The 26,586-nt window shown below is 39.7% G+C and overlaps 1 protein-coding gene across 1 annotated transcript in view; it reads left to right on the plus strand.

Annotated features, from left to right (window-relative positions):
- The window catches only part of sff (sugar-free frosting), a 133,594-nt gene that overhangs the window by 70,525 nt on the left and 36,483 nt on the right, over nucleotides 1-26,586 (plus strand). Inside the window, exons 3-6 of the mRNA XM_019059283.2 lie at nucleotides 15,217-15,302; nucleotides 16,627-16,767; nucleotides 18,100-18,250; nucleotides 20,428-20,643. Coding sequence (XP_018914828.1) covers nucleotides 15,217-15,302; nucleotides 16,627-16,767; nucleotides 18,100-18,250; nucleotides 20,428-20,643 — 594 coding nt within the window. The remainder of the gene's footprint in view (nucleotides 1-15,216; nucleotides 15,303-16,626; nucleotides 16,768-18,099; nucleotides 18,251-20,427; nucleotides 20,644-26,586) is intronic.

Here is a 26,586-nt window from a genome sequence, read left to right on the forward strand (position 1 = left end):
TTAATTTGTGTGATCGGCATGTTTACGTCTACTGCAGACTCATCTAATGTTTATGAAACATAATGTACAATATAAAATAAGAAATGAATTTTGAAAATAGTTACATGAAAAAATGAAGATATAGAAATCAATAGGAAAGAAATGTCATTACAGGAATAAAAACCCATGATACTTGCTGATATTTTAACTCTTCAATAATTATAGAGAAACAGAGGAGAGAGCATGTTATCTAAGAATAGTACATACATTTCATGATTTCTTTGAGCCTGTTTCTGTCCATCAGTGATAAGACACGTAATTACTATTCGTATGATATTGAACATGAATGAAACCAAAAAGGAGGTAACCAGGATAGACGATACTGCCATGCCAAGGAAGAATGTTGTATGAACATTAGGGAGTTGCCTAATTTCCTCCAATAAAATGTTTATTTTTGACGATAATTATCAATATTTTTTCTAGAAATTTGCAGACTTTTATGATGATATTGCAAGCAAAAATACTTGAGAAATTGAAAGAAAAAATATTTACAAACTGCCTTGAAATTTAGTGATTTGTCGAAGGAGATTTGGCAATGTCTGGAGGTTCATATGGCGTTTTTCCTTAGCACGGCAGAATAGTGGAGAAAATATTTTGAGGGTGGATTATTTTTGGTCAGGCATATTTTCATTGGTTTGGAAAAGGAGGCTTAATCATTGAACACATCCTCTTAATTTGTGTTAAGGTACAAATAATTAAATGATCTAGACAAGCACATCAGCGATGCACAGTTATGCATAACCACAGTTGATTCATATTTTACATTAATCTATTTCTCTTGAAGCAAAAAGAATATTGTATGTTATATTTTAAAAAAGTAATATTTTGACTGTGAAACTGTAAATATGCGTATTTTGGTTTCAGTGTTTCAAAATTTCTGCAAAAATTTCATATTTTAAAAGGAGACAAAACCAACATCATGGCTTGAAGATTTCATAGAATATTCTTCATAGAAAAAAGGAAAATCATTGAAATTTTGAAACCATGATGTTCAGTAGTTTTCCAAGTAGAAAATAAAATGTGCCAGGAATTCTGCAACGCTGCAAATGGAGATATGTATTGCTGCAGTTACACCATCAACTTACAAGTGTATATTGTATTCGCATTTAAATTTTTTCTTACCGTTAAAATGCCAGGTACTCTTCTTATTGTTATCTTGTTCATCAACTTCGGAGATGACATCGTCAATATCAGTATCTTCTGGAAATATGATTATAAAAGAAAAATACAGATTACGACGGCAAATAATGATTATTATAATGTAAATGATAACATAGTAGGCAGATAGGTGAGATGTGATTTTACACTCTCAATATTGCTCAGATGCAATTTAGAAAGTATCTTGACTAAATTTTCATGAATTATTGAATGCAGAATTAATTTTGAAAGGATTGAATGCAGCAGAGTTGCAAAAGTGACATATCTATGTTTAAAATTTGAGGTGGGATAATGGCGGCTTCTCAAGAGCAACGAGGTAGGCGATCTTTTGCACCAACGAACAGAAGACTGATGGCGAAAAATAACCAATCAGAACCTCCCAAAAAAAAGAATTTGCCTAAAAACGGAACTTCGTGGTTCTGCGCAGATTTACCAGTCAGACACGACATCTCGAGGTGGAAAAAAACTCGCTGAAAGCGAATTTTAGGAATCAACACAACTTGACGTAGAGACATGATTGGCTAAAAAATACAACGGTTTTTGATACATCGGAAAATCAACCAAAAATCGGAGACTGGGCGAAACGCTCAAGGTCGCAGAGGTATAGGGAATCCCATAGCGAAAGCAACGGAACGATTGTAATATCATGGGGAACTCCGTTCCCATGACAAAATCATAGTACTCACGTTTAAAGGGTTTTCTGCTTCGTCATGTTGAAGTTTAAGCACCTTGCGCTGCGGAGTATTTTTCTCGCTTTGGAAGTTTTTTCTTTTTCTTGGCGCTACTTTACGAACCATCTGCAAAAAAATTATTTAGCTAAGATAAGCATTTCACAAAAAAAAATTTAATTCTCATCTTCAAAGCATTGGGGAAAAATTAGATATGAAGAAAAACTTATGGCTTGTTGATAGAGGATTGAAAAATACAATGTTAAATGCCATCCATTATATTACCTACATGCTGCCGATAACAAATAATGCAGGAGGAGTTTTATTTGGAAAATCATCAAAGGTTTTGGAAGAATCAATTCATATGTCTTACTTAAGAAAATTATTGAATAGATGAAATTAAAATTAAACGGTCACAATGATTCAATACTATGTGATGGTGCGCTGAGCAACTGTGAGACTGACGAGTTGGCCAGTGAACCAGTGAGCTCTGGGCATCGCTACACAACTGGCTTAACCGCAACAACGCAATTGCTGGAATAGCGGCTGGATGTCTACTTTTTTGTCATACTCATGATGGCATCATGCAATTTCGTACTTTTAAGTCGGCTGAGATTAACAATGCATCTAAAACGATACCTCAACAATGGTATTGATCAAGTCTGGTTGTTTACTGTGGTATAATTGATATACAAACCTAGTACTGACATGTATGTTTCGAATAAGTTTCACTTAACCCCATGATAGAAACTTGTATCAAAATTTCCAAAGTATACAGCATGATCCATCACTTAGATTGAAAATAGCCCCAATATTGATATGTTCAGTAATTAGTGACGTGAACCAAATGGGCTTCCTTCCAAGAAGGGGTTACGGGACTTTGGTCTAATTGTCACATTAAATAAATAAGATGATGAAAAATTTTGATTCTTCATTCAAGGTGATATTGCCCGGTGGATTGAAGGTAATGAGAATCACATGTTCACTTATTGATGCAATAGCACTACTCTGATGCCATAGTGGGCTGAATTCCCTTGTAGACAAAGAGCCATGTATAAGACGAACTGTGGATGATAAATACAGCAGTAAATATAAAAAAATCTTACCGTGGATGTTGCTGGATGTGCAGGAAGACAGATGCACACTTGAAACTTTCAATAAAACGATGAAAATCACGCAAAAGAAAAGAACAGGACTCGAAAAACGAAGCTCGGAATCTACTCGCAAAAATGGCGGACAGACATAGCAGTGAAATCGGGAACTAGGCAACGGCGAAGAAGTATAGACAAACTCTAAGAAGATGAGCACACCAACCGATAAAATGGGGTAAATGCGGAGGCAATCAATCATGACGTACATAAGGGATAACCAATGAGAGCAAAGTAATCAGACGGTGCAATTCTTGCTTTACGCAGTACATGACCCGATTATAGCACGCTTTCATATGACACTCATGGTTTCTCGTGACTCCTATTCATCATTTGCTGTTTCAACGGTGGATTGACTCTATACGGTTGGAAATCGGAAAGGAATGCGACGAAGTGGCGAAGTAATACATCACCAATTTTATACTTGGATCCGGTAGTCCAGGTTCTTATGTTCAAAAAAAGCTTCCCGTGGAACGGTAAGTGAAGCAAGTGTGGAAAGTATCTTAATCTCTTCATTTCGATGCGTTAAAAAAGAATTTCGATGTTGTCAAGCTCAATTTTGCGTCTAACCCCCCAAAATCAAGATGGCGGCCAAAATGGGGGCTCGGGGGGTGAAAATTATGGAATTTGATTTTGATGTCATGATTGGGGTCAATTCTTATGTAATTTTGGTCGTAGAATCCGAATTTGAGGTCCAAAATACTCTCCGACCCAAAGGGATGCCCCAAATCCAAGATGGCCGCCAAAATCTCCAAGATAGGGTCAAAACTGCGATACGTATGTAAAAGTGCCAAGTAGGGTGTCCTTGGTAGGGTTCTTTGGGTCGGAGATTTCACCTATGATATCAAAAACTTACCACGGATCCATTGAAGCCCAAAAAAATCAAAATGGCGGCCAAAAGGGCTGCCGTTGCGGGGTGAAATATTTTGTTGACGCAAATATCGTCGAATGAGGTGTCACTGAATAGGTTTTTTGGGTCGTAGATTCCAAAAATGAGGTCCAAGTAACAAAATAAGCTGATAGAAGTTCTCCAAAAGCCAAAATGGCGGCCATAATGGCTGCCGCCCAGGCATTGAACGCGTTTGAACAGTAGGGTGTCCCATTTTGGACGTTACAAAAAAAAATTGCGAAATCCAACAGAGATACCTGCCAAAAAGTTGTCCCATAGTTAGAAAAAAAAGCACAAAAAAATCTCAGGGTCGTAGCTAAAGTTTGAGTGGTCCCGCAAGGTACTTAAGATGTTTCACCGATTCCTCATCTTGGCAATCTTGGCGATCTTGCAGATTTTTTTTCGGTAAATGCAATCGAGGTAAAAAGTCGCAAATGCGGATAATGAGACTTCTGATACTATATTTTAAGAGAAAAATAACGGTTTGGACCCACGAGGATCAGAATCCCTCGTTCTTAGCTCTCAAAATGCAAAAATCAGCGATTTTAGCATTTTGTAGTCAAACCGCTGCTCGACCGTCGCTCGACTTAAATATCGCGGCATTTGACGCGCTGTTTCACAATGATCCCATTGTAGGAGTAAAAAGTCCTCCAAGTATGTTCATTAGAGGTGTAAGAGGGTCACTTTGGCCAATTTTTGTTGCTTTTAAACATTGAGCTCATTGTTTAAAATGTTTTTTGCTTTGTTAATATAATTTTCCTGTTTTTCATCATTTTTTAAAATGGTTTAAAAAGGGCGACTCATCTTACACCAAAATTGAACTCCTTTGGCGAACAATATACGTAGATGGTCAAATACTTCCACTAAAACAGTTTTTGGATTCAAAGCCTCCCAAAAAAGCCGATGTTGCCATATTTTATCCCCGGAAAACACAAAAAACCGAGTACCTATTTCAGTATTTGGAGGCTGTTCCTCACCGAGCTCATTGAGCAAATTTCAGCAAACCTTGAATTTTCATACGTTATGACCAGATTACTAGTGATTATGTACATGTGTTTATCTATACAGCCTCCCACCGCGGCGCGACGTTGCCACATACCATCGATAAAATTCGATAGAAATCCGCGTTTCCTTAAATTTGAGCCATTTTTTCGGATCTTGCACATGGAATACATATGGGTCATTCCACGTCAACGCAACCAAGCTCGAAACTCGACCCCTTCTGATTTGGCTGAATATTGGTGTACGGGGTCTTTATATCATATTAAGAAACCAATTTTGAAGGGTTTTCCCATCTGACGCCCCGTTCGCGAGATATCGACCCCCAAAGATGGGGTGAATTTTAGCGGTATTCAAAACAGCCCGTTTTAGCGATTCTCATTTTCTCGACTCTCCTCTCTTTGACTCTCCATAGCGAGACTCATTATCAATCCATCATGCTTTGAAAGAGTATTTCTAGACCACTTTTTCATGTAGATTCTGAATATGCCATCGAAATTGAGCTAAGAATTATTTAAATGGCCGTAATTCAGGCTTTTTTAAAATTTACTATTTCCTTGCATTCAATGTTCAAACTGAAATATCCAAAATACAGTCCCTCCGATTTTGTGTGAGTACTTCATAGAACAGTGCATAGAGCGCGCTAAATATGCTCGTATAAGTAGAGTAACATCCTCGAATTCTTTTTTAGGGGGTCCGACCCTTCCCGCATTGCAGGGTCCAGCCCTGCCTTCTTCAGGACCCAGCCCTACCTTCTGCAGGGCCCAGCCCTATGTGGTTAGTGCTCGGCCCCGCCTCAGGTAGGACTAGGCCCTGAGGCAGGTAGGGCTGAAACTTAACTTCAGCATGGGCCTGCCCCTTCGATGTTTAGGTGAAGCAATTTTACCTACCCCGGGTGTAGGGCCGGCCCTGCCCCGCAAGTCCCAACCCTAAACTCGTTTTTTCCGTGGAGATAGAGGGGGATCATACCTTGTGCCAATATCTATTATTTTAAGACCCTGCGCTTATAGACGACCCATTTCCTACGATTTCTAGTCATGATGTTGTGCAGCACGAGGATGCGACTTTCAAACATTGACCGAGATCTGAGGACCAAAAAGAAACAGTGCCACATTTCAAAAACACGGGTTCTAAATGCTGAATTTTTGCCCACCCTTAAACCTAGCCCTCCCCCCCCCCCACCCCCGTCCTTTTGGACGGGTACCGATTGCTAAGAATGCTGCCTCGTAATTTCCCCATTTTTTTCTCAAACCGCAAAGTGGAAATTCCTCTACCCTCCCAAAGTCCTTCAAGGAGTTTGCACTCCCTAAGATTTGGAGACATCACAAACATCATGCTTAGAATTCGTAAGAAATGGGTCGTCAATAAGCGCAGGATCTTAAAATAATGAATATTGCCACAAGGCATGATCCCCTTCCATCTCTGAATACTGCATTTTAAGTTTTACGTAAGTATTCCATGTGCAAGATCCGAAAAAATGGCTCAAATTTAAGGAAACGCGGATTTCTATCGAATTTTATCGATGGTATGTGGCAACGTCGCGCCGCGGTGGGAGGCTGTATAGATAAACACATGTACATAATCACTAGTAATCTGGTCATAACGTATGAAAATTCAAGGTTTGCTGAAATTTGCTCAATGAGCTCGGTGAGGAACAGCCTCCAAATACTGAAATAGGTACTCGGTTTTTTGTGTTTTCCGGGGATAAAATATGGCAACATCGGCTTTTTTGGGAGGCTTTGAATCCAAAAAACTGTTTTAGTGGAAGTATTTGACCATCTACGTATATTGTTCGCCAAAGGAGTTCAATTTTGGTGTAAGATGAGTCGCCCTTTTTAAACCATTTTAAAAAATGATGAAAAACAGGAAAATTATATTAACAAAGCAAAAAACATTTTAAACAATGAGCTCAATGTTTAAAAGCAACAAAAATTGGCCAAAGTGACCCTCTTACACCTCTAATGAACATACTTGGAGGACTTTTTACTCCTACAATGGGATCATTGTGAAACAGCGCGTCAAATGCCGCGATATTTAAGTCGAGCGACGGTCGAGCAGCGGTTTGACTACAAAATGCTAAAATCGCTGATTTTTGCATTTTGAGAGCTAAGAACGAGGGATTCTGATCCTCGTGGGTCCAAACCGTTATTTTTCTCTTAAAATATAGTATCAGAAGTCTCATTATCCGCATTTGCGACTTTTTACCTCGATTGCATTTACCGAAAAAAAATCTGCAAGATCGCCAAGATTGCCAAGATGAGGAATCGGTGAAACATCTTAAGTACCTTGCGGGACCACTCAAACTTTAGCTACGACCCTGAGATTTTTTTGTGCTTTTTTTTCTAACTATGGGACAACTTTTTGGCAGGTATCTCTGTTGGATTTCGCAATTTTTTTTTGTAACGTCCAAAATGGGACACCCTACTGTTCAAACGCGTTCAATGCCTGGGCGGCAGCCATTATGGCCGCCATTTTGGCTTTTGGAGAACTTCTATCAGCTTATTTTGTTACTTGGACCTCATTTTTGGAATCTACGACCCAAAAAACCTATTCAGTGACACCTCATTCGACGATATTTGCGTCAACAAAATATTTCACCCCGCAACGGCAGCCCTTTTGGCCGCCATTTTGATTTTTTTGGGCTTCAATGGATCCGTGGTAAGTTTTTGATATCATAGGTGAAATCTCCGACCCAAAGAACCCTACCAAGGACACCCTACTTGGCACTTTTACATACGTATCGCAGTTTTGACCCTATCTTGGAGATTTTGGCGGCCATCTTGGATTTGGGGCATTCCTTTGGGTCGGAGAGTATTTTGGACCTCAAATTCGGATTCTACGACCAAAATTACATAAGAATTGACCCCAATCATGACATCAAAATCAAATTCCATAATTTTCACCCCCCGAGCCCCCATTTTGGCCGCCATCTTGATTTTGGGGGGTTAGACGCAAAATTGAGCTTGACAACATCGAAATTCTTTTTTAACGCATCGAAATGAAGAGATTAAGATACTTTCCACACTTGCTTCACTTACCGTTCCACGGGAGTACATAAGAACCTGGACTACGGGCTGAGGATCCCGGCATCGCTTGGCAACCGTCATTAGCTATTGTTCGTCGAGACGCCGACGCAGTGAGCAGGAGCGTGGGAAAGAGAGGGGTAAGTGGATTCCTGTATGAGCCACGTTTAGCTAATGGTCTATTGAGTCTCGAGGCTCATCACAGATTGCACTTACACAGATTGCACTATCAGAGCACGGGTACCAACTTTTGGAAATTATAACCGAGGTTACAGATCTGTCAAAGCAACGTTTTGAACAAAACGGAGGAGTTAAATTCTCATTTCGAGAGTGCCGACCTGCTCAGCCATCCTCGAATCAATTCGCTTGATTCTGCTTATATATGCATAATTTAAATCAGCGCGTCGCATTCTTAGGCTTTTTTTGAAAAAACCAAGTAACGTAGACTCTTGGTATTCACTGCACATAAACTAATGAGCCCCAGAATGAGAAACAACTTTAAATCATAATTATTGATGGATAAATAAACTTTTTACACGCTTTGGAAAATCTCAGAAGTTCGCGGTAGTCACTTTTCGGTAAGGAACTAAGGGACTCGGTTATTGTATCGAGTAGGGTTCGAAACGATCGCAAAGGCGGTATACTACGTATACGCGCCAAAAGAGGGAAAAACTCAAAATATCAATAACTAAAACGAAAATTTCAATTGTTATTTGTTTACAAGGAGCCACTCTTCTTATATCTGAAAACTGCGACAGTCAAAATAATGTAAAGTGACTTCATGACTTCTCACTTTAAATAAGAGTACCGTACCTTCTCTCTGTAACGAGAACTCAAGGGACCGACCGATTTTCTCGATATAGAGAGATTCTCGTTTTAGCTTTAGTCGATATTTAATGTAGAAAGTTCAGCGGACCGACCGATTTCCTCGTTACAGAGAGACTCTCACTGGAAAAACAAAACTTATTGGATCTAGAGAGTCCAGACTCTTAAAAAATTCGACAAGAAAAAGTACTCTTGATTCAATCAGAATATAGCTTAAATCAAGAACCAAGCCTTTTAATTTAAGCGGATTTTGTTTTGATTCAAGCAAAAATCCGATTGAATCAAGAATATTTTTTCTTGTCAATGCTTTCAAGAGTCTAGACTCTAGATCCAATGTGTTTTTTTTCCAGTGCTCGTTAAAACGCTAGTCGTTACAGAGAGAAAGTCCTGTAAAAGAATGCACACACTGATAACAACGCAGCGATTTTCCCGGCTGAGGGATCCATCTCGGTCCCCTTTTTATTTCGAGCTTAAGACCCAACAGAGGTAAGGATGACTTTCCAGATAACACTCCGACTATCCTCCAAGCGAGACATCTTTACTCTCTTGACAAAAGTGAGAGTCCTTACAACTGCAACCTTGAAGCGTAAAACCAGGGATTATCGCTGGTATCCAGCGCCCTCCTCTCAGTGCCCCCCTCCGCTGCGGGGCCCTGGAGGCGACTTAACCTCCGCCCCTTCCCCGCTCACCCTTGACCCCACCGCTGGGGTTGCGTCGTGGTATTGCATAACTAGCTCTTCCTCGGCGCACGGAAAAGGGTTAACGCGCTAATGACGCTCAAATTGTCCTCCGTTGCCTCGTTGAGGATTTCCGCGGGAAATGGATTGTATTCGATAGAGGTTCGACGTATCGTTTGGTTGACAACAATATATCGTATTCGATACATCAAACAGGTGCAATTGTTTCGATATCTATTGATTCAACATGTAAACATAGCCTCAAAAGTTTTTTTTTTTTTTTTTTTTTTTTTTTTTTTTTGCTGGTTTAGTGGCTTATATTCCGTTGGAACCTACAGCCATCGATAGACAGTATTTATTGTCCTTAGACATCATGGGATTTAGGCACATCCATGCTCCAGGCTTTCAAATTTTCAGGGTTTAAGGCCGAGTGGAAGTTGTTTCTGCAGATCCACTCGTCAGTTCCATGAAAATATGTCGCCACTACCGGGATTCGAACCCGGGGCCTATTGGCCGCATTAGTCAGACGCACTAGCCACTAGGCCAACCTGGCCGGCAGTAGCCTCAAAAGTCAATTTAGAAATCTGAGGGAACGGGTTTTTTTTTCTTCTTTTTTTTCTGCTGGTTTAATGGCTTCGTGTCTAGCACCTTCAGCCAACTTTCGACAATTTTTAGTGTCCGTAGACATCGTTCATGTTCTGCCAGATCCAATCAGCCCGAACTCGGCTCTCGGCCCCCGCTGCTGGAACTTTGGCGCGAAAGATTTTCAACAACTTGCCTTGACCGAAAACGAATATGACCGTCCGCTGTTGATAAAAATGAACAAACAGCTATCTCACTAGTTGCAAATGAATTTTCACTCTTAAAGAATTTTCTTGCACTGAATGTTTTCGTTTTCATCAACAGCAGATGGTCATATTTATGTTTTCGGCCAAGATCGCAAAAGTGTTGACATTCAAATTTCGCGCCACCTCTCTAGAGGCGGGAGCCGAGAGCTGAGTTCTGCTCGCAACAGTGAGGAAGAGCATACCTACAGGGTCGGATTAAGGGGGTGGCCACATGGGCCGCGGCCCATGGCAGCAAATCTAAGGGGCGGCAAAAATTTGCAATTTTTTAAGTATAGGTGTATAAAAAAATCGGATTCAGAAAAAAAAATTACAAACGAGAAAAGGCGACAAAATCTCTCATTTACTGAGAGTATAGTAATTTCTAATTTTGTCGTCTCTTAGTGATACAAGAGACAGTACCTTCAATTAGTCGAGTTAAGAGAGAAACCTAACACGCAATTTGGCCTGGGACGGCGCGACTTAGAGAGAAATAATAACGAGGACTTGAGATGAAAAGGAGATGCTCTCGGCGCGGCGATCGGCATGTAACAAATATTAGCGCCTACAAGACTGCACGAATACTTCTCGCATTGCATCAAACACAGTGCGTTCATTGCGGTCAGCGTGAAACGGATAGCGCCTACAAGGATGCATGAATACTTCACGCATTGCGCCAAACATGGAAGGCCTTGTCCACACAGAGATAGGTTTACGGAACTTAACTTTCGCGCAAAGTTCCGTGAACACTTGCTGGTAGTGTTGACAGGGCTTTCCCCAAAAAATGTGTTCAACACGAGTAAATAAGTCTTATGCACCCCTCCCCCGCTGGCACGTTCACTTGATGGTTCTTATCAAGTTTCAAAATGAATGAGAAGGGGGCGGCAAAATACAGGCGGCCCATGGGCGGCAAGTAGGTGAATCCGGCCTTGCATACCTACGTTTCAACAGACAACTAATCCAGTAGATAATGTGAGTCCGGAGTAAAATCTATTTTTTACGTAGAGTGAACTTGCTCTTACGGAGTGAATTTTACTCCTCATATATTGTAACACTCGGGGTTCTGGGGGTAAAACAGGCTCCAAAGTGACAAACTGAAAAGTGTACTCCGAAAACCAACCTATTATTTCTGACGAAGTTTTTTTTTTTTTTTTTTTTTTTTTTTTTTTTTTTTCTGTTGTTTTATGGCTTTGTGTCTAAGCACCTGCAGCCAATTCTGACGAAGTTCATTATCCTAAAAGATGAAAATAAGGGAGATCCAAGTAAAATGCCGCATGTAAAGTTAGTTTTTTTTTTTTTTCATAGTTCTTATCTTCTCCGAATTTCCTCGGCTGAGCGTGAGTATACCTACAGAGAATACCCTCGATGGGATTTCTTTGATCCACGTCTCTCAAATTTATGGCAGCTCCTTCGACTTGGCATCCGCGGGAGTGACACGGACATTCCGGGGATGCCTAACCCCCGGGCGCTCTCATTCCACAAGCCCACAATCGCACCCCCGATGATCCACTCGAATGGGGGAAAGTATCAGTTTCAAACTCACCTCCTCCCCCGCGCCCACCCCCGCCCGAAGCACTTTACCCCTTTGCATCCCTGATGTGTAGGAGTCAAGAAAGCTTGAAAATATGAATAATTAAAACTTGCCGATTCGCCACCAAGCCGTGCTTTGACGCTCCCTTACGCGAGATCCACCCCTCAGCGCGGTGAAGTCACTGGCGCGCTTGCCAAATGGTCGAAAAATCCACATATTTCCCCATTAAAATCGCCAATCCCTCGTGCAATTTAGCAACCTTGGACTCTTGCCAATCAGAGTGGTTGCAATGTCTCTTTTGAATATGACTGTGAGATTCGGTGAAATATCTATTTTCTGAACTACTTGGCAACCGCGCGGATTAGCGAGACGACTCATTATTTGGCGCTTCATCATCGCTTGATATTTTACAGTGTGAGTAAGGAAATGTGCGTCTCCCTTTATTAAGCTCTCTTTTTTCACAAAGCGTATTGAGACGACAAGAGTGGCGGGGTCGGTTTTCAGCGAGCTTCTGTAATCAAAGCCTGAAACTTTGACAAATGACTTTCGGATTTTTCATGTGGATTTTTGCGACTTTGACGAGAACAACGAAAGCGTGTTATTGAAGAAAAGCTGCGGTAGATTCAAAGTAGTCGAGGTTTTGCATTAAGAGCGTGATAGACAATGAGTGAGTGCGCCTATCCACACAAGACAAAGCATGAAAAGCATTGTGTGGGATAGCGTCAAAAATAGTTGCTTAGGCTTCCAGAAATTTCGCAGACATTAATGCTTGCCACTAGAAACTTCGATTTGAGACGGGATAAGTCTTTAAGATAAGGATTGAGGTTGCACCTAGGAAGAATACGAAGGGTTTTCATTTGTTCTCTTTAGCAATTCGGCAAATTACTAGAGAGGCTAGAAAATATTATCTAAGTTACATCCACACAGGTCCTCAAAATCCTCGATTTTTTTTTTATATATATTTATATATGGACCAAGGACGTAGGTCCGTCTTCTTTGATCTCTATTTTGAAAAAAGTGACATTCGGTCGAATGTGAGTATCTTGAATATTATCGTGTCGATTGTATCGACCATCATGCACTTTCCGATTCATTAATTGATTTTAATACATCGGATGTACATCTTTCTCTCTTTTTTTGGCCTACGAAACTCCTTGCCTTATTTTAACTAATATTTTGGATTTAGGATATTCGGCACGCTTTTTTTACTCCTTTGAATCAATTTCTGAAAGTTTGTTGCTTAGTCTAATTTAGCTTCAGGAGATTTTACCAATATCTTAATAGGGCAGTTACATCCATTTCCGAGCTTTTACGACGCGACTTAATTTAATCAGTAGGAAAAAATTCCTAAAATTTCTGCATCATAGGGCACTGAATGTCGAAATCCTATTCAAGAACGGAAGAGATTTCCATCTACTATCCTGAAATCTCCGAGTTGTTCACCGAGTCATTCGACTTGATCTGTTTCTTTCATTGATATTGCAAGGAAACGCTATGGCTTTTCCTTTCATTCCCTCCTCTTTTATCCGAACAATGAAACTGAGTTCTGCCACGTCAGAGTCTTCGACACCTCGCATTATTATACGTCGCACAACGGCGTTTACTTTGCAATATTTTACACAGAAAAAGGGAACTCTGATAAGAAGGCTAGAGCGCAAAATTATTGCTTTGGTGTTTGTAGGGTAAGGAAGACGGGGTAGAAACGGAGCTGCAATGGAAGGGAGCACGCACCACCCCTTCGGCTTGTCAGTTTCACTTGGCCTCGTCATCAACCAAAATTAACCACCAAAATTTTCGACCGGGATTATTAATCATGCATTGTCATGATCCCTCGGAGAGCATATCAAATCAGGCGAAAGTAAATTCTTTGATAAGTCACCCAACGAATCTTCGGAATTCTATCAATCACATCAACTATTAACCTTAGGTAAACTAATTCTGAGGGAATCAAAGGGGCTTAATTTATTCTCAATTATAAAGACTTAAAACTTTTTTTGGCAAAACCGATTACTTACTTATTTACTATTCACGATGGCCATTTCGGGTGGTCAGGCCGCCCATCTTCAGGTGACTGCCTCATTGTTGAAAAGTTCGAAAATCCGGCGTGATAGCCGCGCCGGCGCAGTTATTATCGCGGCTCTCGTCCTCTCGATCAGCTAATTTCTTATCAGATGTTTTCCCTACATTCTTCTTGTATGAACTGAGTAAGATTGGCGGTGTTGTCAATGTCGTCACATAGCTCTCTAATTGAGTGTTAAGGAGCTCTTTATTTTTATGACGGTCTATTTCTAATAAATTGTTCGAGTACATTTAATTTTTTGCCTTTATTACACTCTTTAATTAGGTTTACCTTGCACTTATCTGGGTTGCAATTAGAGTCTCTCAGGTGGTCTGATATTGAGGAATGATTTTTTCTATTATTGTTTGCATTATTTTTATGTTCTTGAAATCTTTTTTGTACTGTGCGTCCCGTTTGACCTATGTAAATTTTTCCACATTCACAAATAATCTTATACACTCCGCTTTTTTTAAGTGGGTCTATTTTTTCACCTGTGTTGATGAGTAGGTTACCCAGATTTCTTTGATTGCTGTATGTTATCATCACTTTGTTCTTGGTGGACCTTTTTATTTTATCTGAAAGATTATTAATGAAAGGGATTGAAACCCAAGCTAAGTCGTTTAATTTATTCTGTTCTAGTCCATTTGCTACTGTAACATTACTCTGTTAAAAATATTGGAGTGATATTTACACTTACACCAGAGTCCATACAGCGTTCATTCACCTCGTGTGGAAACAGCCGGGAGTGAAGTCGGTGGGAGTTCTGAGCTCCGCTTTGCGGTGTAAGAAGTGCAGGATGCAACTGTTCGTGCTTGACGAATGTCCGTGTTGCATAGCAAAATATTGAAGGCGCGCTGGTTTCGATCTCACATGACCGCGTGTGCGAAAATACCGTTGGCGCCTCCCTGGCTTTGCGCTATGTTAAATTACCATACATTTTCGGATAATATTACTATTCGTTTGTCGCTATTTGGATGTATTTAGTGCTTTGAATTTACTCGTTTACACACGAGGAACCAAGAATTACTTGAAAACACTCAAAATATAGCACACTAAAAAAATGCTTCTCCATGAAAGGATTTGGAATTTAGGTTTAGACATGTTTTACACAAGCTCTTGAACAAACGAAAAGTCTACAGCATGCGAGTATCCGATCTGAAAATGCTAGAATGAGATAGTTGCCTTTCTTTAAAAGTATTGCTTGTTTCTTTCTTTTCCAGATGAATACTATGAAAAATCTAATCAGAGATCACATTTTTCAGATGCAGATGCATTGTAGCGATCATCATACTTAGGAATATGATTAAGCTAGGTGCACTCAGTGATGTGATCTAACTCATGTAAGGTAAATTCATGATTTTGTATTTTTGTTTCAGGTGGAGCGAGAAATAGCCATTATGAAACTAATAGACCATCCCCATGTGTTAGGATTATCAGATGTTTATGAGAATAAAAAATATTTGTAAGTATTAAAGTTCAATATTAATTACTATTCAACCTGTAGCACTATAATTTTGGCACAGTTTGTCTGTTATTTGTAAATAAAATGATTTTTTTTATTTTTTTTTCCAAGTTAAATGGCAGACTCAAGGCTGATGATCTAAAAGCAATCGAAACACTATAATTTGATGTACTTTCAATGTTTTTATTTGCACAAATCTTGATTTATCAATGTATATGATAAGGAAGTAAACATATTTCCAAACCGCTCTCTTCTTTTAAAATACTATTTTAATACAAACCGCAAATATGGTATGTCCACTTACAAATATACGGAAAAAATTAAATTGCTGATTTAACAATTAAGTCACTAAAAAAAGTGACTGCAATATTTCAACGTAGATTTCACAACATAAAAATGCTACTTTAACCACTATTGCAAGCTGTTAAAGTATAGCATTTTTGTGTTGTGAAATCTACGTTGAAATATTGCAGTCACTTTTTTTAGCAATTGAATTGTTAAATCAGCAATTTAATTTTTTCCGTGATCCATTATTCTGAGAAAAATTGCGGATTCTATACTTTGGGAGACCAGCAAGTCCGTCAGGGATGCGTGTGGCATGCAAGATGTTGCCAAGTGGCGACCAGTTTGAGGAAAGAGATGTGGTTGGAGCACGTTGTTGACCGAAGGAATGAGGGGAGACTAGCGAAAATTCGTCTGGCTGAACAACCCTTCAGGAAAAGATCACCTGGACAACCGTCTAGGAGATGGGCCTCTTTCTCCTGAGGATGATTCAATATTTCATTGCTGTTTTTGTTTTTATTTATTTGACGAGTCCTTTATATTGACCGCATATTTGCTTTCATGACCATTATGATTTAATTTGCTCGGTATTAGATGGCCTGACAAACAATGCTATGCCCTAGTCGTACGTAAAAGAAGACAAATTGGATTACATTTTGCAATAAGGAGCCACTATTTCTGGCCCATTTTAGAAACAACATACATGCCATTGGTTTCCCTATGCAGATATGTGCTTTTATGGGAGAGCCAGGGATAGTGGTTCCTTATTGCAAGATGTAATCCAATTCATTATAATATTAAATGCAGGTTATCTTTTCAATATCTGAGAATGAATATTTTATATGAGAAATGCGGAAATGAGATCAGCAACTTATACATTGAAAATTCCACACAAACCTGAATGTGTGGGTACCAAGTCTATTCCCTAAAAGAAAGCGAGAGAGAGAGGGTGTCAAATGTAAGCTCAATTGATCATATTCTTTTGCTTTTTAAGTAAATAAAAGATAAATCTTTAAAAAAATTATTGCTTTAATTGTTGCAGATATTTGGTATTAGAGCATGTTTCTGGCGGCGAACTATTCGATTATCTAGTGAAAAAGTGTCGACTAACGCCTAAAGAAGCACGAAGATTTTTTAGACAAATTATTTCTGCCTTGGACTTTTGTCATAGTCACTCAATATGGTAAGTTTCTGAAATTGAATAATTTAATAAAAATCACGCGAAATTAGGGATCCGGAAGTACACATTTCTGAGCCTCTGATAAAATGATCTTTAAAAAGTTTAGACTCCTAATTGCCAACAAACTACAAGTACGTATCTCACAGGGCAGTTACAGGAGGAGAAACATATCATATACGAAATGGAGACAGCTGTAAATGCAGAAAAGCACGGAAGCTTGCGCTTTCGTAGATGCGCAGTTTTCATATCAATGTATGGATACAACTATTCGTACTTAACCATTGTCTATGTTGCATAGATACCATATTGAAGGCGCACCAGTTTCAAATGCGCACGGCAATACGTCTTGCCACATTAGCTGTAAGCATTTTTTCAATAATCTCACAGCGTTTTTCAGCTGTGCGAAATGTATTGTGCATATGATGATCACGAAAAATATCAAATAATGATGAGACCGTTCTCATTGGAGGAAACCTGTGTGCTTGGAGACTTTTGTATAGGAAACTTATTTTTGTTACATAGGTCAAAAAATTGAAATTCAAATTTTTCACGAAACCGGCTCGCTAGTATTTTAATGAAGCGACGGGTTTAACCAAAATCAACTTAATTGCATTTATCGTTGCCTGATTTCATCTCGTGTTTTATTTTTTTGGGAAAGTAAATAAGTCATTGCCGTTACGAAACTCTCTGTATATTTTCCTTGGATTGATATGGAGGATATACTTACTCAATATCTTTTTAGAATTTTTTTACTGTCAAAAAAATGGAAGATGAGAGGCGATTAGGCTACTTTTTTCTTAGGCTAATCCTAGCTCGATGGTCCAAAGTAGTAACAAACGGTCGTTCATTCAATTTGAATGCATTTAAATAAAAAAGAACTATACCTTCATCGTGACCTGAGTTTCAAGACCCAAAAGACTCCATGCATAGCAGGGCTTATGTCACTCCTTTTGATTGAAAGACGTCCATCAAAGAATGGAAATCAATGCATCGAAGTCACTCAAAACTAGTGTCTTTTTCCTGTGGTCAGCCACGCAGTATACTAAGGATAATCTGCATAAAAATTGTATAATTCAGAGCAGAACTTATCGTAAATGAAATTTTTTAACTGGAAATACAAGCAGATTTGTAAAGCCTCCAAGTTAAGATAAAAAGACATGAGAAGAAGAGGCGGATTACTTCCTTGTTTTTCTCCTCGCGATGGTCCTTACACCCTCAAAAATCGTGAGGTATTGCCTCTAGCACCATGTCTTTTTTAAATTCGTTTCTAATCGTTTCTCCATCTTTTTCACCCGCCAAATGCTATTGTTTTGATCCGCTTGTTTTATGTTTCAGTCATAGGGATCTAAAACCTGAGAACCTTTTATTAGACGAGAAAAACAACATCAAAATAGCGGATTTCGGAATGGCTTCCTTGCAGCCGACTGGTAGTATGTTGGAAACTAGTTGTGGCTCACCTCACTACGCTTGTCCCGAAGTGATAAGGGTAATTATCTCCTTACTGTATCATACTAGCTCTCTAACCCCCTAAATTTTCATTTGTATCAAACCAGAATCAGTCTAAGCGATGGCATTCAATGAGGCGTATTTACTCCGAAGAGAAGGATTTAACCTGAATCGGCCTAACCGTATTTAACGTTGTCTCACTTCATCTCATGGTCCTACTTTTTTAACAGGAAACTACACAGTGCAACGCCTTTAACCTCTCTGCAATTTTTTCCTAGATTATAAAGAATATACTGAGTAAATTCCAAGTGAGGGCGTTGCTTGGTTTTCTATACGATAAATAAATTATGAAGGAAGTGATGCAACGTCTACAATCATCTGGTGGATTCTGCTGAAATGATTCGTCTAGTTTTCCTTCAAAAATGAATAAAAAATTTAAATGATGACATTTACCGTCTCCGAACCACTTAGTGCATCAAATGAATCAATGATTGCCCTCAAACTGCTCATGTAACGTTACCTTTGAAAGCTCTGAAACTTCCCACGGTCAGGGAGCTCAAACTATGATGTGACAACGTTGCAATTGAAAGGAAATCGATTCAGTGGTGAATCCCTAATTCCTCTTTATTGCTGACTTGCACTCATTTCCGAGGCAATAAATCGCTGGGAAAGCAAACGACATGAATATTTACAAAACATGAAACGCAACCCGCCCGGTCCCCATTAGTTGCGACTGCAGCAGTCGAGCAGTGCTTTAAGAGGGGTGATAAAAATTTCAGCGAAGACAGGCTGCGAATTGAAGCTTTCAGTGCTAGGAAAGCTTTGAACTAAGACAACTTTTCAACAAACTAAATCAAAAATGACTCAATTTTATAAAAGGATACCGAATATCTTCTTGAAAAACATGACTCCCTTCATAATATCCTCGCTTGTTAAAACCTTATATGATCGTTCAAAAATTGAGGCCTTTCTTTTGGGAGCCATGGAAGTATAATTTATACATTTTTCTACACAAAGAATACCATTTCTTCATAATGTGGAAGAAATAAATCAAAGGATTTTTTTTCAAGGGACGATAACATTGTTAAAATTGGACGTAGAAACCTGGTGATAAGACAAATTCTCTTATAGTTTACCGATTTACAATCTGAAATAATCAAAACACAATTCTATGACTGGCGCAACTGACGAATTTATCAATGGGGAGTGATAGACATAACAAATATCCTGGAAAAAGAGAATGAAAGAAAGAGGGAATGGACGATATTTTAACATGTATCACCCAGGGAATAGCGCAAACCTGAGCTTTTTAAACTTGAGCCGATGTCTTTATAAATTTCAGCGATCCCTTGAATTTTTCTTCATTTTTGTGTTTTATTGCAAGAGCTTGGACTCCCGCTCTAGTTTGGGTTAACTTTGGCCTCAGTCGTTAGACCAACAGCCACCGCATTAGGTTAGTCCACATCCATGCTCCAGACTTTCAAATTGTGAAGGATTGAGGACAAGTAGGTAGAGTGTGTTGCTGCAGATCTACTCGACCGCGATCTAATAACAATTCGTCGCCACCACTGGAATTCAAATCTAGGACCAATGGCGATGTTGCATGTGTGAGGAATTTGCGATTTGACTGTTGATTCTTATGTAAAAGTTCGCGAGAAACCCGATGGTGCCACTGGTTTTCTCTGAAATCATCTCCCAAGCTCAAAAAAAGCTCTCAAATGAGGCCAAAATAGAGGGAATATCCCTCGCTATCCTGAGAGTCCACCTCTACATCAAGACAAACTCCATGCAAAGATAGGGAGCAAATACATTGACAGGGCTGCCACTTCATTTGAGGACTCTAAAATTGAAAACACGGCAACACTTCTAATGTATTTGCCTCCCTATCTTTGCATGGAGAGTTTGTTTTGATGTAGAGGTGGACTTTCAGGATAGCGTGGGATATCCCCTCCGTTTTGGCCTCAACTTGAGAGCTTTTTTTGAGCTTGGGAGTTGATTTCAGAGAAAACCAGTGACACCATCGTGTTTCTCGCGAACTTTTACATAGGAATTGATATTCAAATAAATTCCTCACACATGCAACATCTCCATTGGTCTACCATACGCCAACCATTAGGCCAACTTACAGACGTGTGAATATTCATGAATTAAGTTGTGTGATTCATTTATATTGATTAATTTACATTTTTTTTTTTTTTTTTTTTTTTTTTTTTTTAGGGGGACAAGTACGACGGTCGAAAGGCGGACGTGTGGTCGTGCGGGGTGATCCTGTACGCGCTGCTCGTCGGGGCCCTGCCGTTCGACGACGACAACCTCCGTCAGCTGCTCGAGAAGGTCAAACGAGGAGTCTTCCACATCCCCCATTTCGTCCCGCCCGACTGTCAAAACCTCCTCCGCGGCATCATCGAGGTTAACCCTGAAAAGCGCCTCACGGTACGTCAATTTCGATTTCAATTAAAAATTATGAAACAAAAAAAACTGATAGAGCCCCCAGGCCGTGAGCCGACGGTCCCAAAGATGGGTGCTGGGCCAAAATGTCAAAAAAAAAAAAAAAAAAAAAAAAAAAAAAAAAAAAAAAAAGTTCAAAAATCAAAATGAGGACTTATCTGCAACAATAGCGGATGTGAAAAATTACCTTTTCGACGCACATTCAAAAAACTGTTTTGGCTTCGAGAAAATTTTGAGAAAATACTTGAGGTGCGATCTTCGAGATCTGTACATTATGCCAGAGCCAAACATATTAAATTTTTGTTTGAACAAAACAGTTTTTTAAGCGTGTTTCGAAAAGGTAATTATTTTCACATCCGCTATTGTTACAGATAAGTCCTCTAATGTACAAACCCAGAGTGTCCGAAAATCCAAAATTTTTTTCTTTAGACGTTTTGACCTAGCAACATGAGGTGGAAACTTTGATTGTTCAGTTCGGTAAAAAATCCGATTCTAGGCTAAAAATGTTGATTCTCTGTATTCAAATACTTTTTAGAACAGGGAATTGAAATAGCAATGATTTGCAATCGCATCATTCCAAATCGGCTCTTTCGTTGCACTAAACAATTTGAATTTCCACCTATCTTAGTCTACGGTTTTCAAATCAAAAGGAGAAGAAAATGATAAAGAAGAATGAGAGCAACAACAAAAAGAGGTGAAGAGGAAGGAATATGATAAGAGAAGAGGGAGCAGGAAGAGGAAGAAGAGGAAAAAGACATAGAGAGGGGGAGGAAACGCCCTCTTTTTCTCCCTCTCTCTATGTCTGTCAAAAAGGATGAAGAAAATTAAATTGTTCTGCTGCCTCTTTACATTTTCTTCTGCTTCTGCTTCTTCTTCCAATTTTTCCTCTCGGCCTTCTCTACCTCTCTCTTCTTGTTCCTCCTATTCTTCCTCTCCCTATTTTTCTTGTTCTTCGAATTTTACTTCTTTTTTATTCTACTTATTTTCTTCATCTTCTTCTTCATCATTTTCTCCTTCCTCTACTTCCTCCAATCGTTCTTCCTCTTCTCCTTCTCCTCATAAATTATCTATTTTTGTTATACTTTCTTCCGATTTCGAGTGTGTCCTCATCTAACTTATTTACAAGTCACTAGATCTGAGTTTGTCAGATTAGGGTTAGTAGCCCTTCTACCTGATTCCATCACATTCACTGCAAAGAAAGATTTGGAAAAGCAACACAAGACACATATCCTCGGGTAGGCAACTATTACTGCACGTAGGAAATTTCTTGCCTACCTCGAAAATTGAAGGAAAAACAGGAATATGCGTAACTGCATTATCCCCTTCGTGTCAATTCTGCTTCTTCTAATATGTATTTCAGTTTAAAAAAAAGTCATTGGGCAAAGTCTATGTTACACGCCGGAAGTTGACCAATTAACTAGACGTGAACTCCAGCGCGATTGACCTCTATCCAGCGGTCAAGGCGAGAAGTTTATAGTTTCCCATTTTATCGCCTTGACCGGAATTCGAACCCAGTACGTCGGGATAGAAGTCTCAAGCGCCCTCTGTTCTTTTGCTTCTGTGGAGTCCGTTTCGTCCTTTAATATCCAATAAGGATTTTAAATGGTATTTTAAACGGTATTTTAAACAAAACAATAGAAGAAATTGAGCACCTATAAACACACATGGGAATATATTACTTTTGGTGGAAATCATGCTCAATTCAGGGAGAATAAATATGATATTTGATTTAAGCATTTTAGAGCTTTCACATCATACACACGTCACACACCTTTCTTTATTTCGACTGCTCAACTGAAATATACTTGGCAAGTATATCCTGATGATATAGCAACGAACTGGAACACAAAAGGAGACTCACCTTTGATTGTGAGTGAAGACAAAAGGAAGCGCTCTCAGACCAAAATTCAATTTCTTCAGTTTTGAGTCTAAGTTTCTTTGCTTCAGGTTGTTTTCCAGAAAACTTTCCGCAACGGAGAGACTCGGAAACGGAATAGAGCAAACTCTGTGGTGCAAGGCGCTGTTTGCCCTCATTTCTTTGATTAGGCCAAATTAATTACCGTGTGAAAATAGCAACATTTGAGGGGATCGACCATTTTAGGTCGACCTCTCATTCCTTGAAGAGTAACCATTGTGTTCGGACAAACTTAAGTCCGCAAATTACAAAACCCAGTGGCAGATTGTCAATAATTCTATATCAGACTGAAATTTTGAGAATTCTCCTGATTTTTCCAGGAAAAATTCTGCAAGTATGTAAATATTAGCTCTCTCGCTCTCTCTCTCTCATATTCAAAGTGGTGATGAAACACCTAGAAATCTCTGTCAAAAACATACAATTCTCAGTAGATCGTCTAACTTAGACCATCTTCCTGTGCTGACAAAATGCTTGATTTATGACTTTCAGCCTGCGACAAATCGTCGTTTCTAAAACGGAATAATGTCATCACATTTCTACGTTGCGAAAATTACAATCGCGATTTGTATTTTTACCCCGGAATTTCTAACCGAAAAAAATCACCGATTTTTTTGCTCGCTACAGGCAAAAATTTTAGACGATCATATTCATTTGAGTCAATTTTGCAGCCTAGTAACACGTTCCTTCGTGCGGGAAAGTTCGAAGTCTATACCCACTCCTTCAAAGTTGATCCTCGGAGTTTTCTGTGTCACCCGCTTTCCACCAGACATTCCCGAACGGAGAACAATGTGCCCGCTCTCTCTTCGGGAAGTGCGGAAGCCAGGGCTCCTGGCTCCTCGGCGGGGCAAATTGGAGCAGAACCAAATCAAAGCACGGTGGTGGCCGCAGGGCCGCAGCGCGGGTGGAATGTCCCCGACACCCCGAGCTCTCGCGAAGCGATGTCCGGGAAATTATCGGGGCCGTCTACTGTGCCACGTCGCAACGGCCCATTTTCCCATTTTTCATCCTCACTCCACTCGCATCCAGCTCTGAGCTCCGGCTCGACAACTCACTTCCGAAACCCCCCTCGCCCCCCCCCCCCCCCCCAGCGCGGCGCCACCGTTAACAAAACGATTTGCTAGCAACAAACAAACTTCCCCCTCGTGTCCCTAGCCCCAACCCGTCGGATGACTTCATGAACAAAAAAGGGACTTTTGTCTGAGCTTCCACGCAGACCCGCCCTCCCCGGGTGAATTTTCTCGGTTTCTTTTTTGTAATCGTCTTCGGATGGTGAAAGTTCGAACGTCCGGTCGCCGATGAAGTTCATGTGGACGTATTACTACGAAACGGAACTATGTGCATTTTAACGTGAGCCCTGTTGTGCGTTTATTCTTATGGGACACATGGCTCATGTCTTAATGCATACAGTTCCGTCTGGCAGAAATACATCAAACTATGTGCGGGTGGGGAAGATGGGGGTGTGCTCTTTATGAGCTGGATAAGAAACGATGTAAAAATGTGAGTGATTCCTTTTGGTGAAATGGAAGAGCGGTATTTTAATTTCACGGAAAGGAACTATGTGCAAACTGTATGCTGGACTCATGAGCCGTGGGCATGGGACAAATGCGTTGTGGACAGGGCTCATGAGTTAGTGCGGACGCAGATGAACTCACATTGGATCGACCGAATTGGAGAGGTCGAACATGAAATTTTTGACACAAACTGCGAATTTTGATGTTTATTTCGTCACATTTTAAAGTTCAAGGGGTGCCACTTGAGGAAAATTTTACGAGAAAACCAATGGAACCACTTTTAGAACCTCAAACTTTGTATAAATGGAGTTATAAGCATTTAAAGTTTCCAAATTTTGTCCGACCTCTCCTATTGACTACATTACTATTGTCAACACTACTAGCAAAAGTTCACGGAACTTTGCGCGAAAGTTAAGTTTCGTAAACCTATCTCTGTGTGGACAAGGCCTTCCATGTTCGGCGCAAAGCGTGAAGTATTCAGACAGTCTTGTAGGCGCTATGCGTTCGACCGCTGCTGAACGCACTGTGTTGGACGCAATGCGTGAAGTATTCACGCAGTCTTGTAGGCGCTATTCGTTTCACGCTGACCGCAATGACCGCACTGTGTTTGATGCAATGCGAGAAGTATTCGTGCAGTCTTGTAGTTGCTAATATGCGTTACATGCCGATCGCCGCGCCGAGGGCTTCTCCTTTTCATCTCAAATCCTCGTTATCATTTCTCTCTAAGTCGCGCCGTTCTAAGCCAAATTTAATTGCGTGGTTGGTTTTTCTCTTAACTCGACTAATAAAATTGAAGGTACTGTCTCTTGTATCACTAAGAGACGACAAAATTAGAAATTACCATACTCTCAGTAAATGAGAGATTTTGTTGCCTTTTCTCGTTTGTACTTTTTTTCTTTTTTTGTTTAAATCCGATTTTTTTTTATACCTACACTTAAAAAAATTGCAAATGTTTGCCGCTCCTTAGATTTGCCGCCATGGGTCGCGGCCCATGTGGCCACCCCCTTAATCCGGCTCTGCAATAATGCAATATTTTAGAGCCAAATAAGAGCGGTTGTAACAATTAAATTTATTTTTGTCTGATTTCAACATCAAAATTGGTTATCTTTCGAATGAATCGCAAATAACATGGAGGGGGTCAATCACTTATTGAAAAATCAACGAGAAACACTCGAGTATTTGAACCTGAGAGATACGTAATATTTTTTAGAATTGCAAATGATCTATGCTTGACCAAAAAAAAAGAGAAAAAAAATTATTGTTTATACAGTACACTCTCCCTCATACCGGTTTTTACGAGTGTGAATATGCATGCTGCACGTAAAACGTTCGCGTAGTTCTTTCGTGTCGGGTTTTTTCCTTCCTTTTGCTGGTTTTTAAACGGAAATTAAGGTATGAATATGACCTTTCACAGCTGAATTCTCCTAGCAAAATGCAACATTCCTGTAAAAGTTAATTTCAGGCTTTTGTGACCTCCGCACTTCAACACTTCAAAAGCAAAATAGCTGGAAAGGCACTACACCTCCACAATGTGGGTGCACCGTTTGAAATTCGCCGAGTGCAAAAAGCGAACATAAAGATTTTCAGAAAGTTTCAGCTCAAGTTTCCGACGGAGGTAATTATTCCTACCGCGGTATTCGTCCGGTGCTTCCGGGGAAAAGCTTCAAACGCACTCCTTTTCCTGATAGATGGCTCCAAATGTTGCCACATAGTGCGTTATTTGTATGCTATTTGCTCACTTCCATGAATTTTCTTGCAATTTTAATGGTTTACCCTCCTTGTCGATAGAGGAAGCATTGTCTTCAAAAATCTTAAAAAATAATACGAAAATGAAAATTAAAAAAATTAAATTTTTTTAATCGATGAGGTTTTTTACAAGATGAGAGAATTTAGTCTAAAAAACATCATAATTTAGCCTATTGGGGCTAAAACTTAAAAGATAATTTTACCAAAAATTTGGAACAAACGCCAAAAAATTTTAAACCAACACAAGTTATAGTGACTTGAAGTTCGCAGCTCCTAGAATTTTCCGTCGAAATCTGATAATCAAAATTGTAACCCAACTCGACGAAAAACGTGACACTAAACACTCCGCTAATGTGAGCGGTCTTTTTATGAATTTGCACTCGGGGGTCGACAGTCACTTACAAAAATACTTCGCACCAGTCAGTGGGCTTTGCAAAAAAAGGGGTATTGAGTAAATTTTCAGGTGGTAAAATAGTGCTATGAGTACACATGATTTTGCGGGGGAAGACAAGGCCAAAAAGCTCACAAATTTTAATTTGAGTCGAAAAAAGCTCTAATGAGAACAACCATAAGACCGAAGGGAGGAGAGTGTTCAGTCTTCATAAGGTCGAAAAAGACACAAAACGTTGTAGATCTCTCAGCGTAACATCAGCTTAATATTCCAATGCACCTGCATGAGCTGAACACTTTTCCCCTTCAGTCTTATGATTGTACTCATTAGAGCTCAAAATTTGACTCTCATTGAAAATTGTTTGA

This window comes from Bemisia tabaci, chromosome 6 (genome assembly GCF_918797505.1).
Source record: "Bemisia tabaci chromosome 6, PGI_BMITA_v3".
NCBI classification, from domain to species: domain Eukaryota; kingdom Metazoa; phylum Arthropoda; class Insecta; order Hemiptera; family Aleyrodidae; genus Bemisia; species Bemisia tabaci.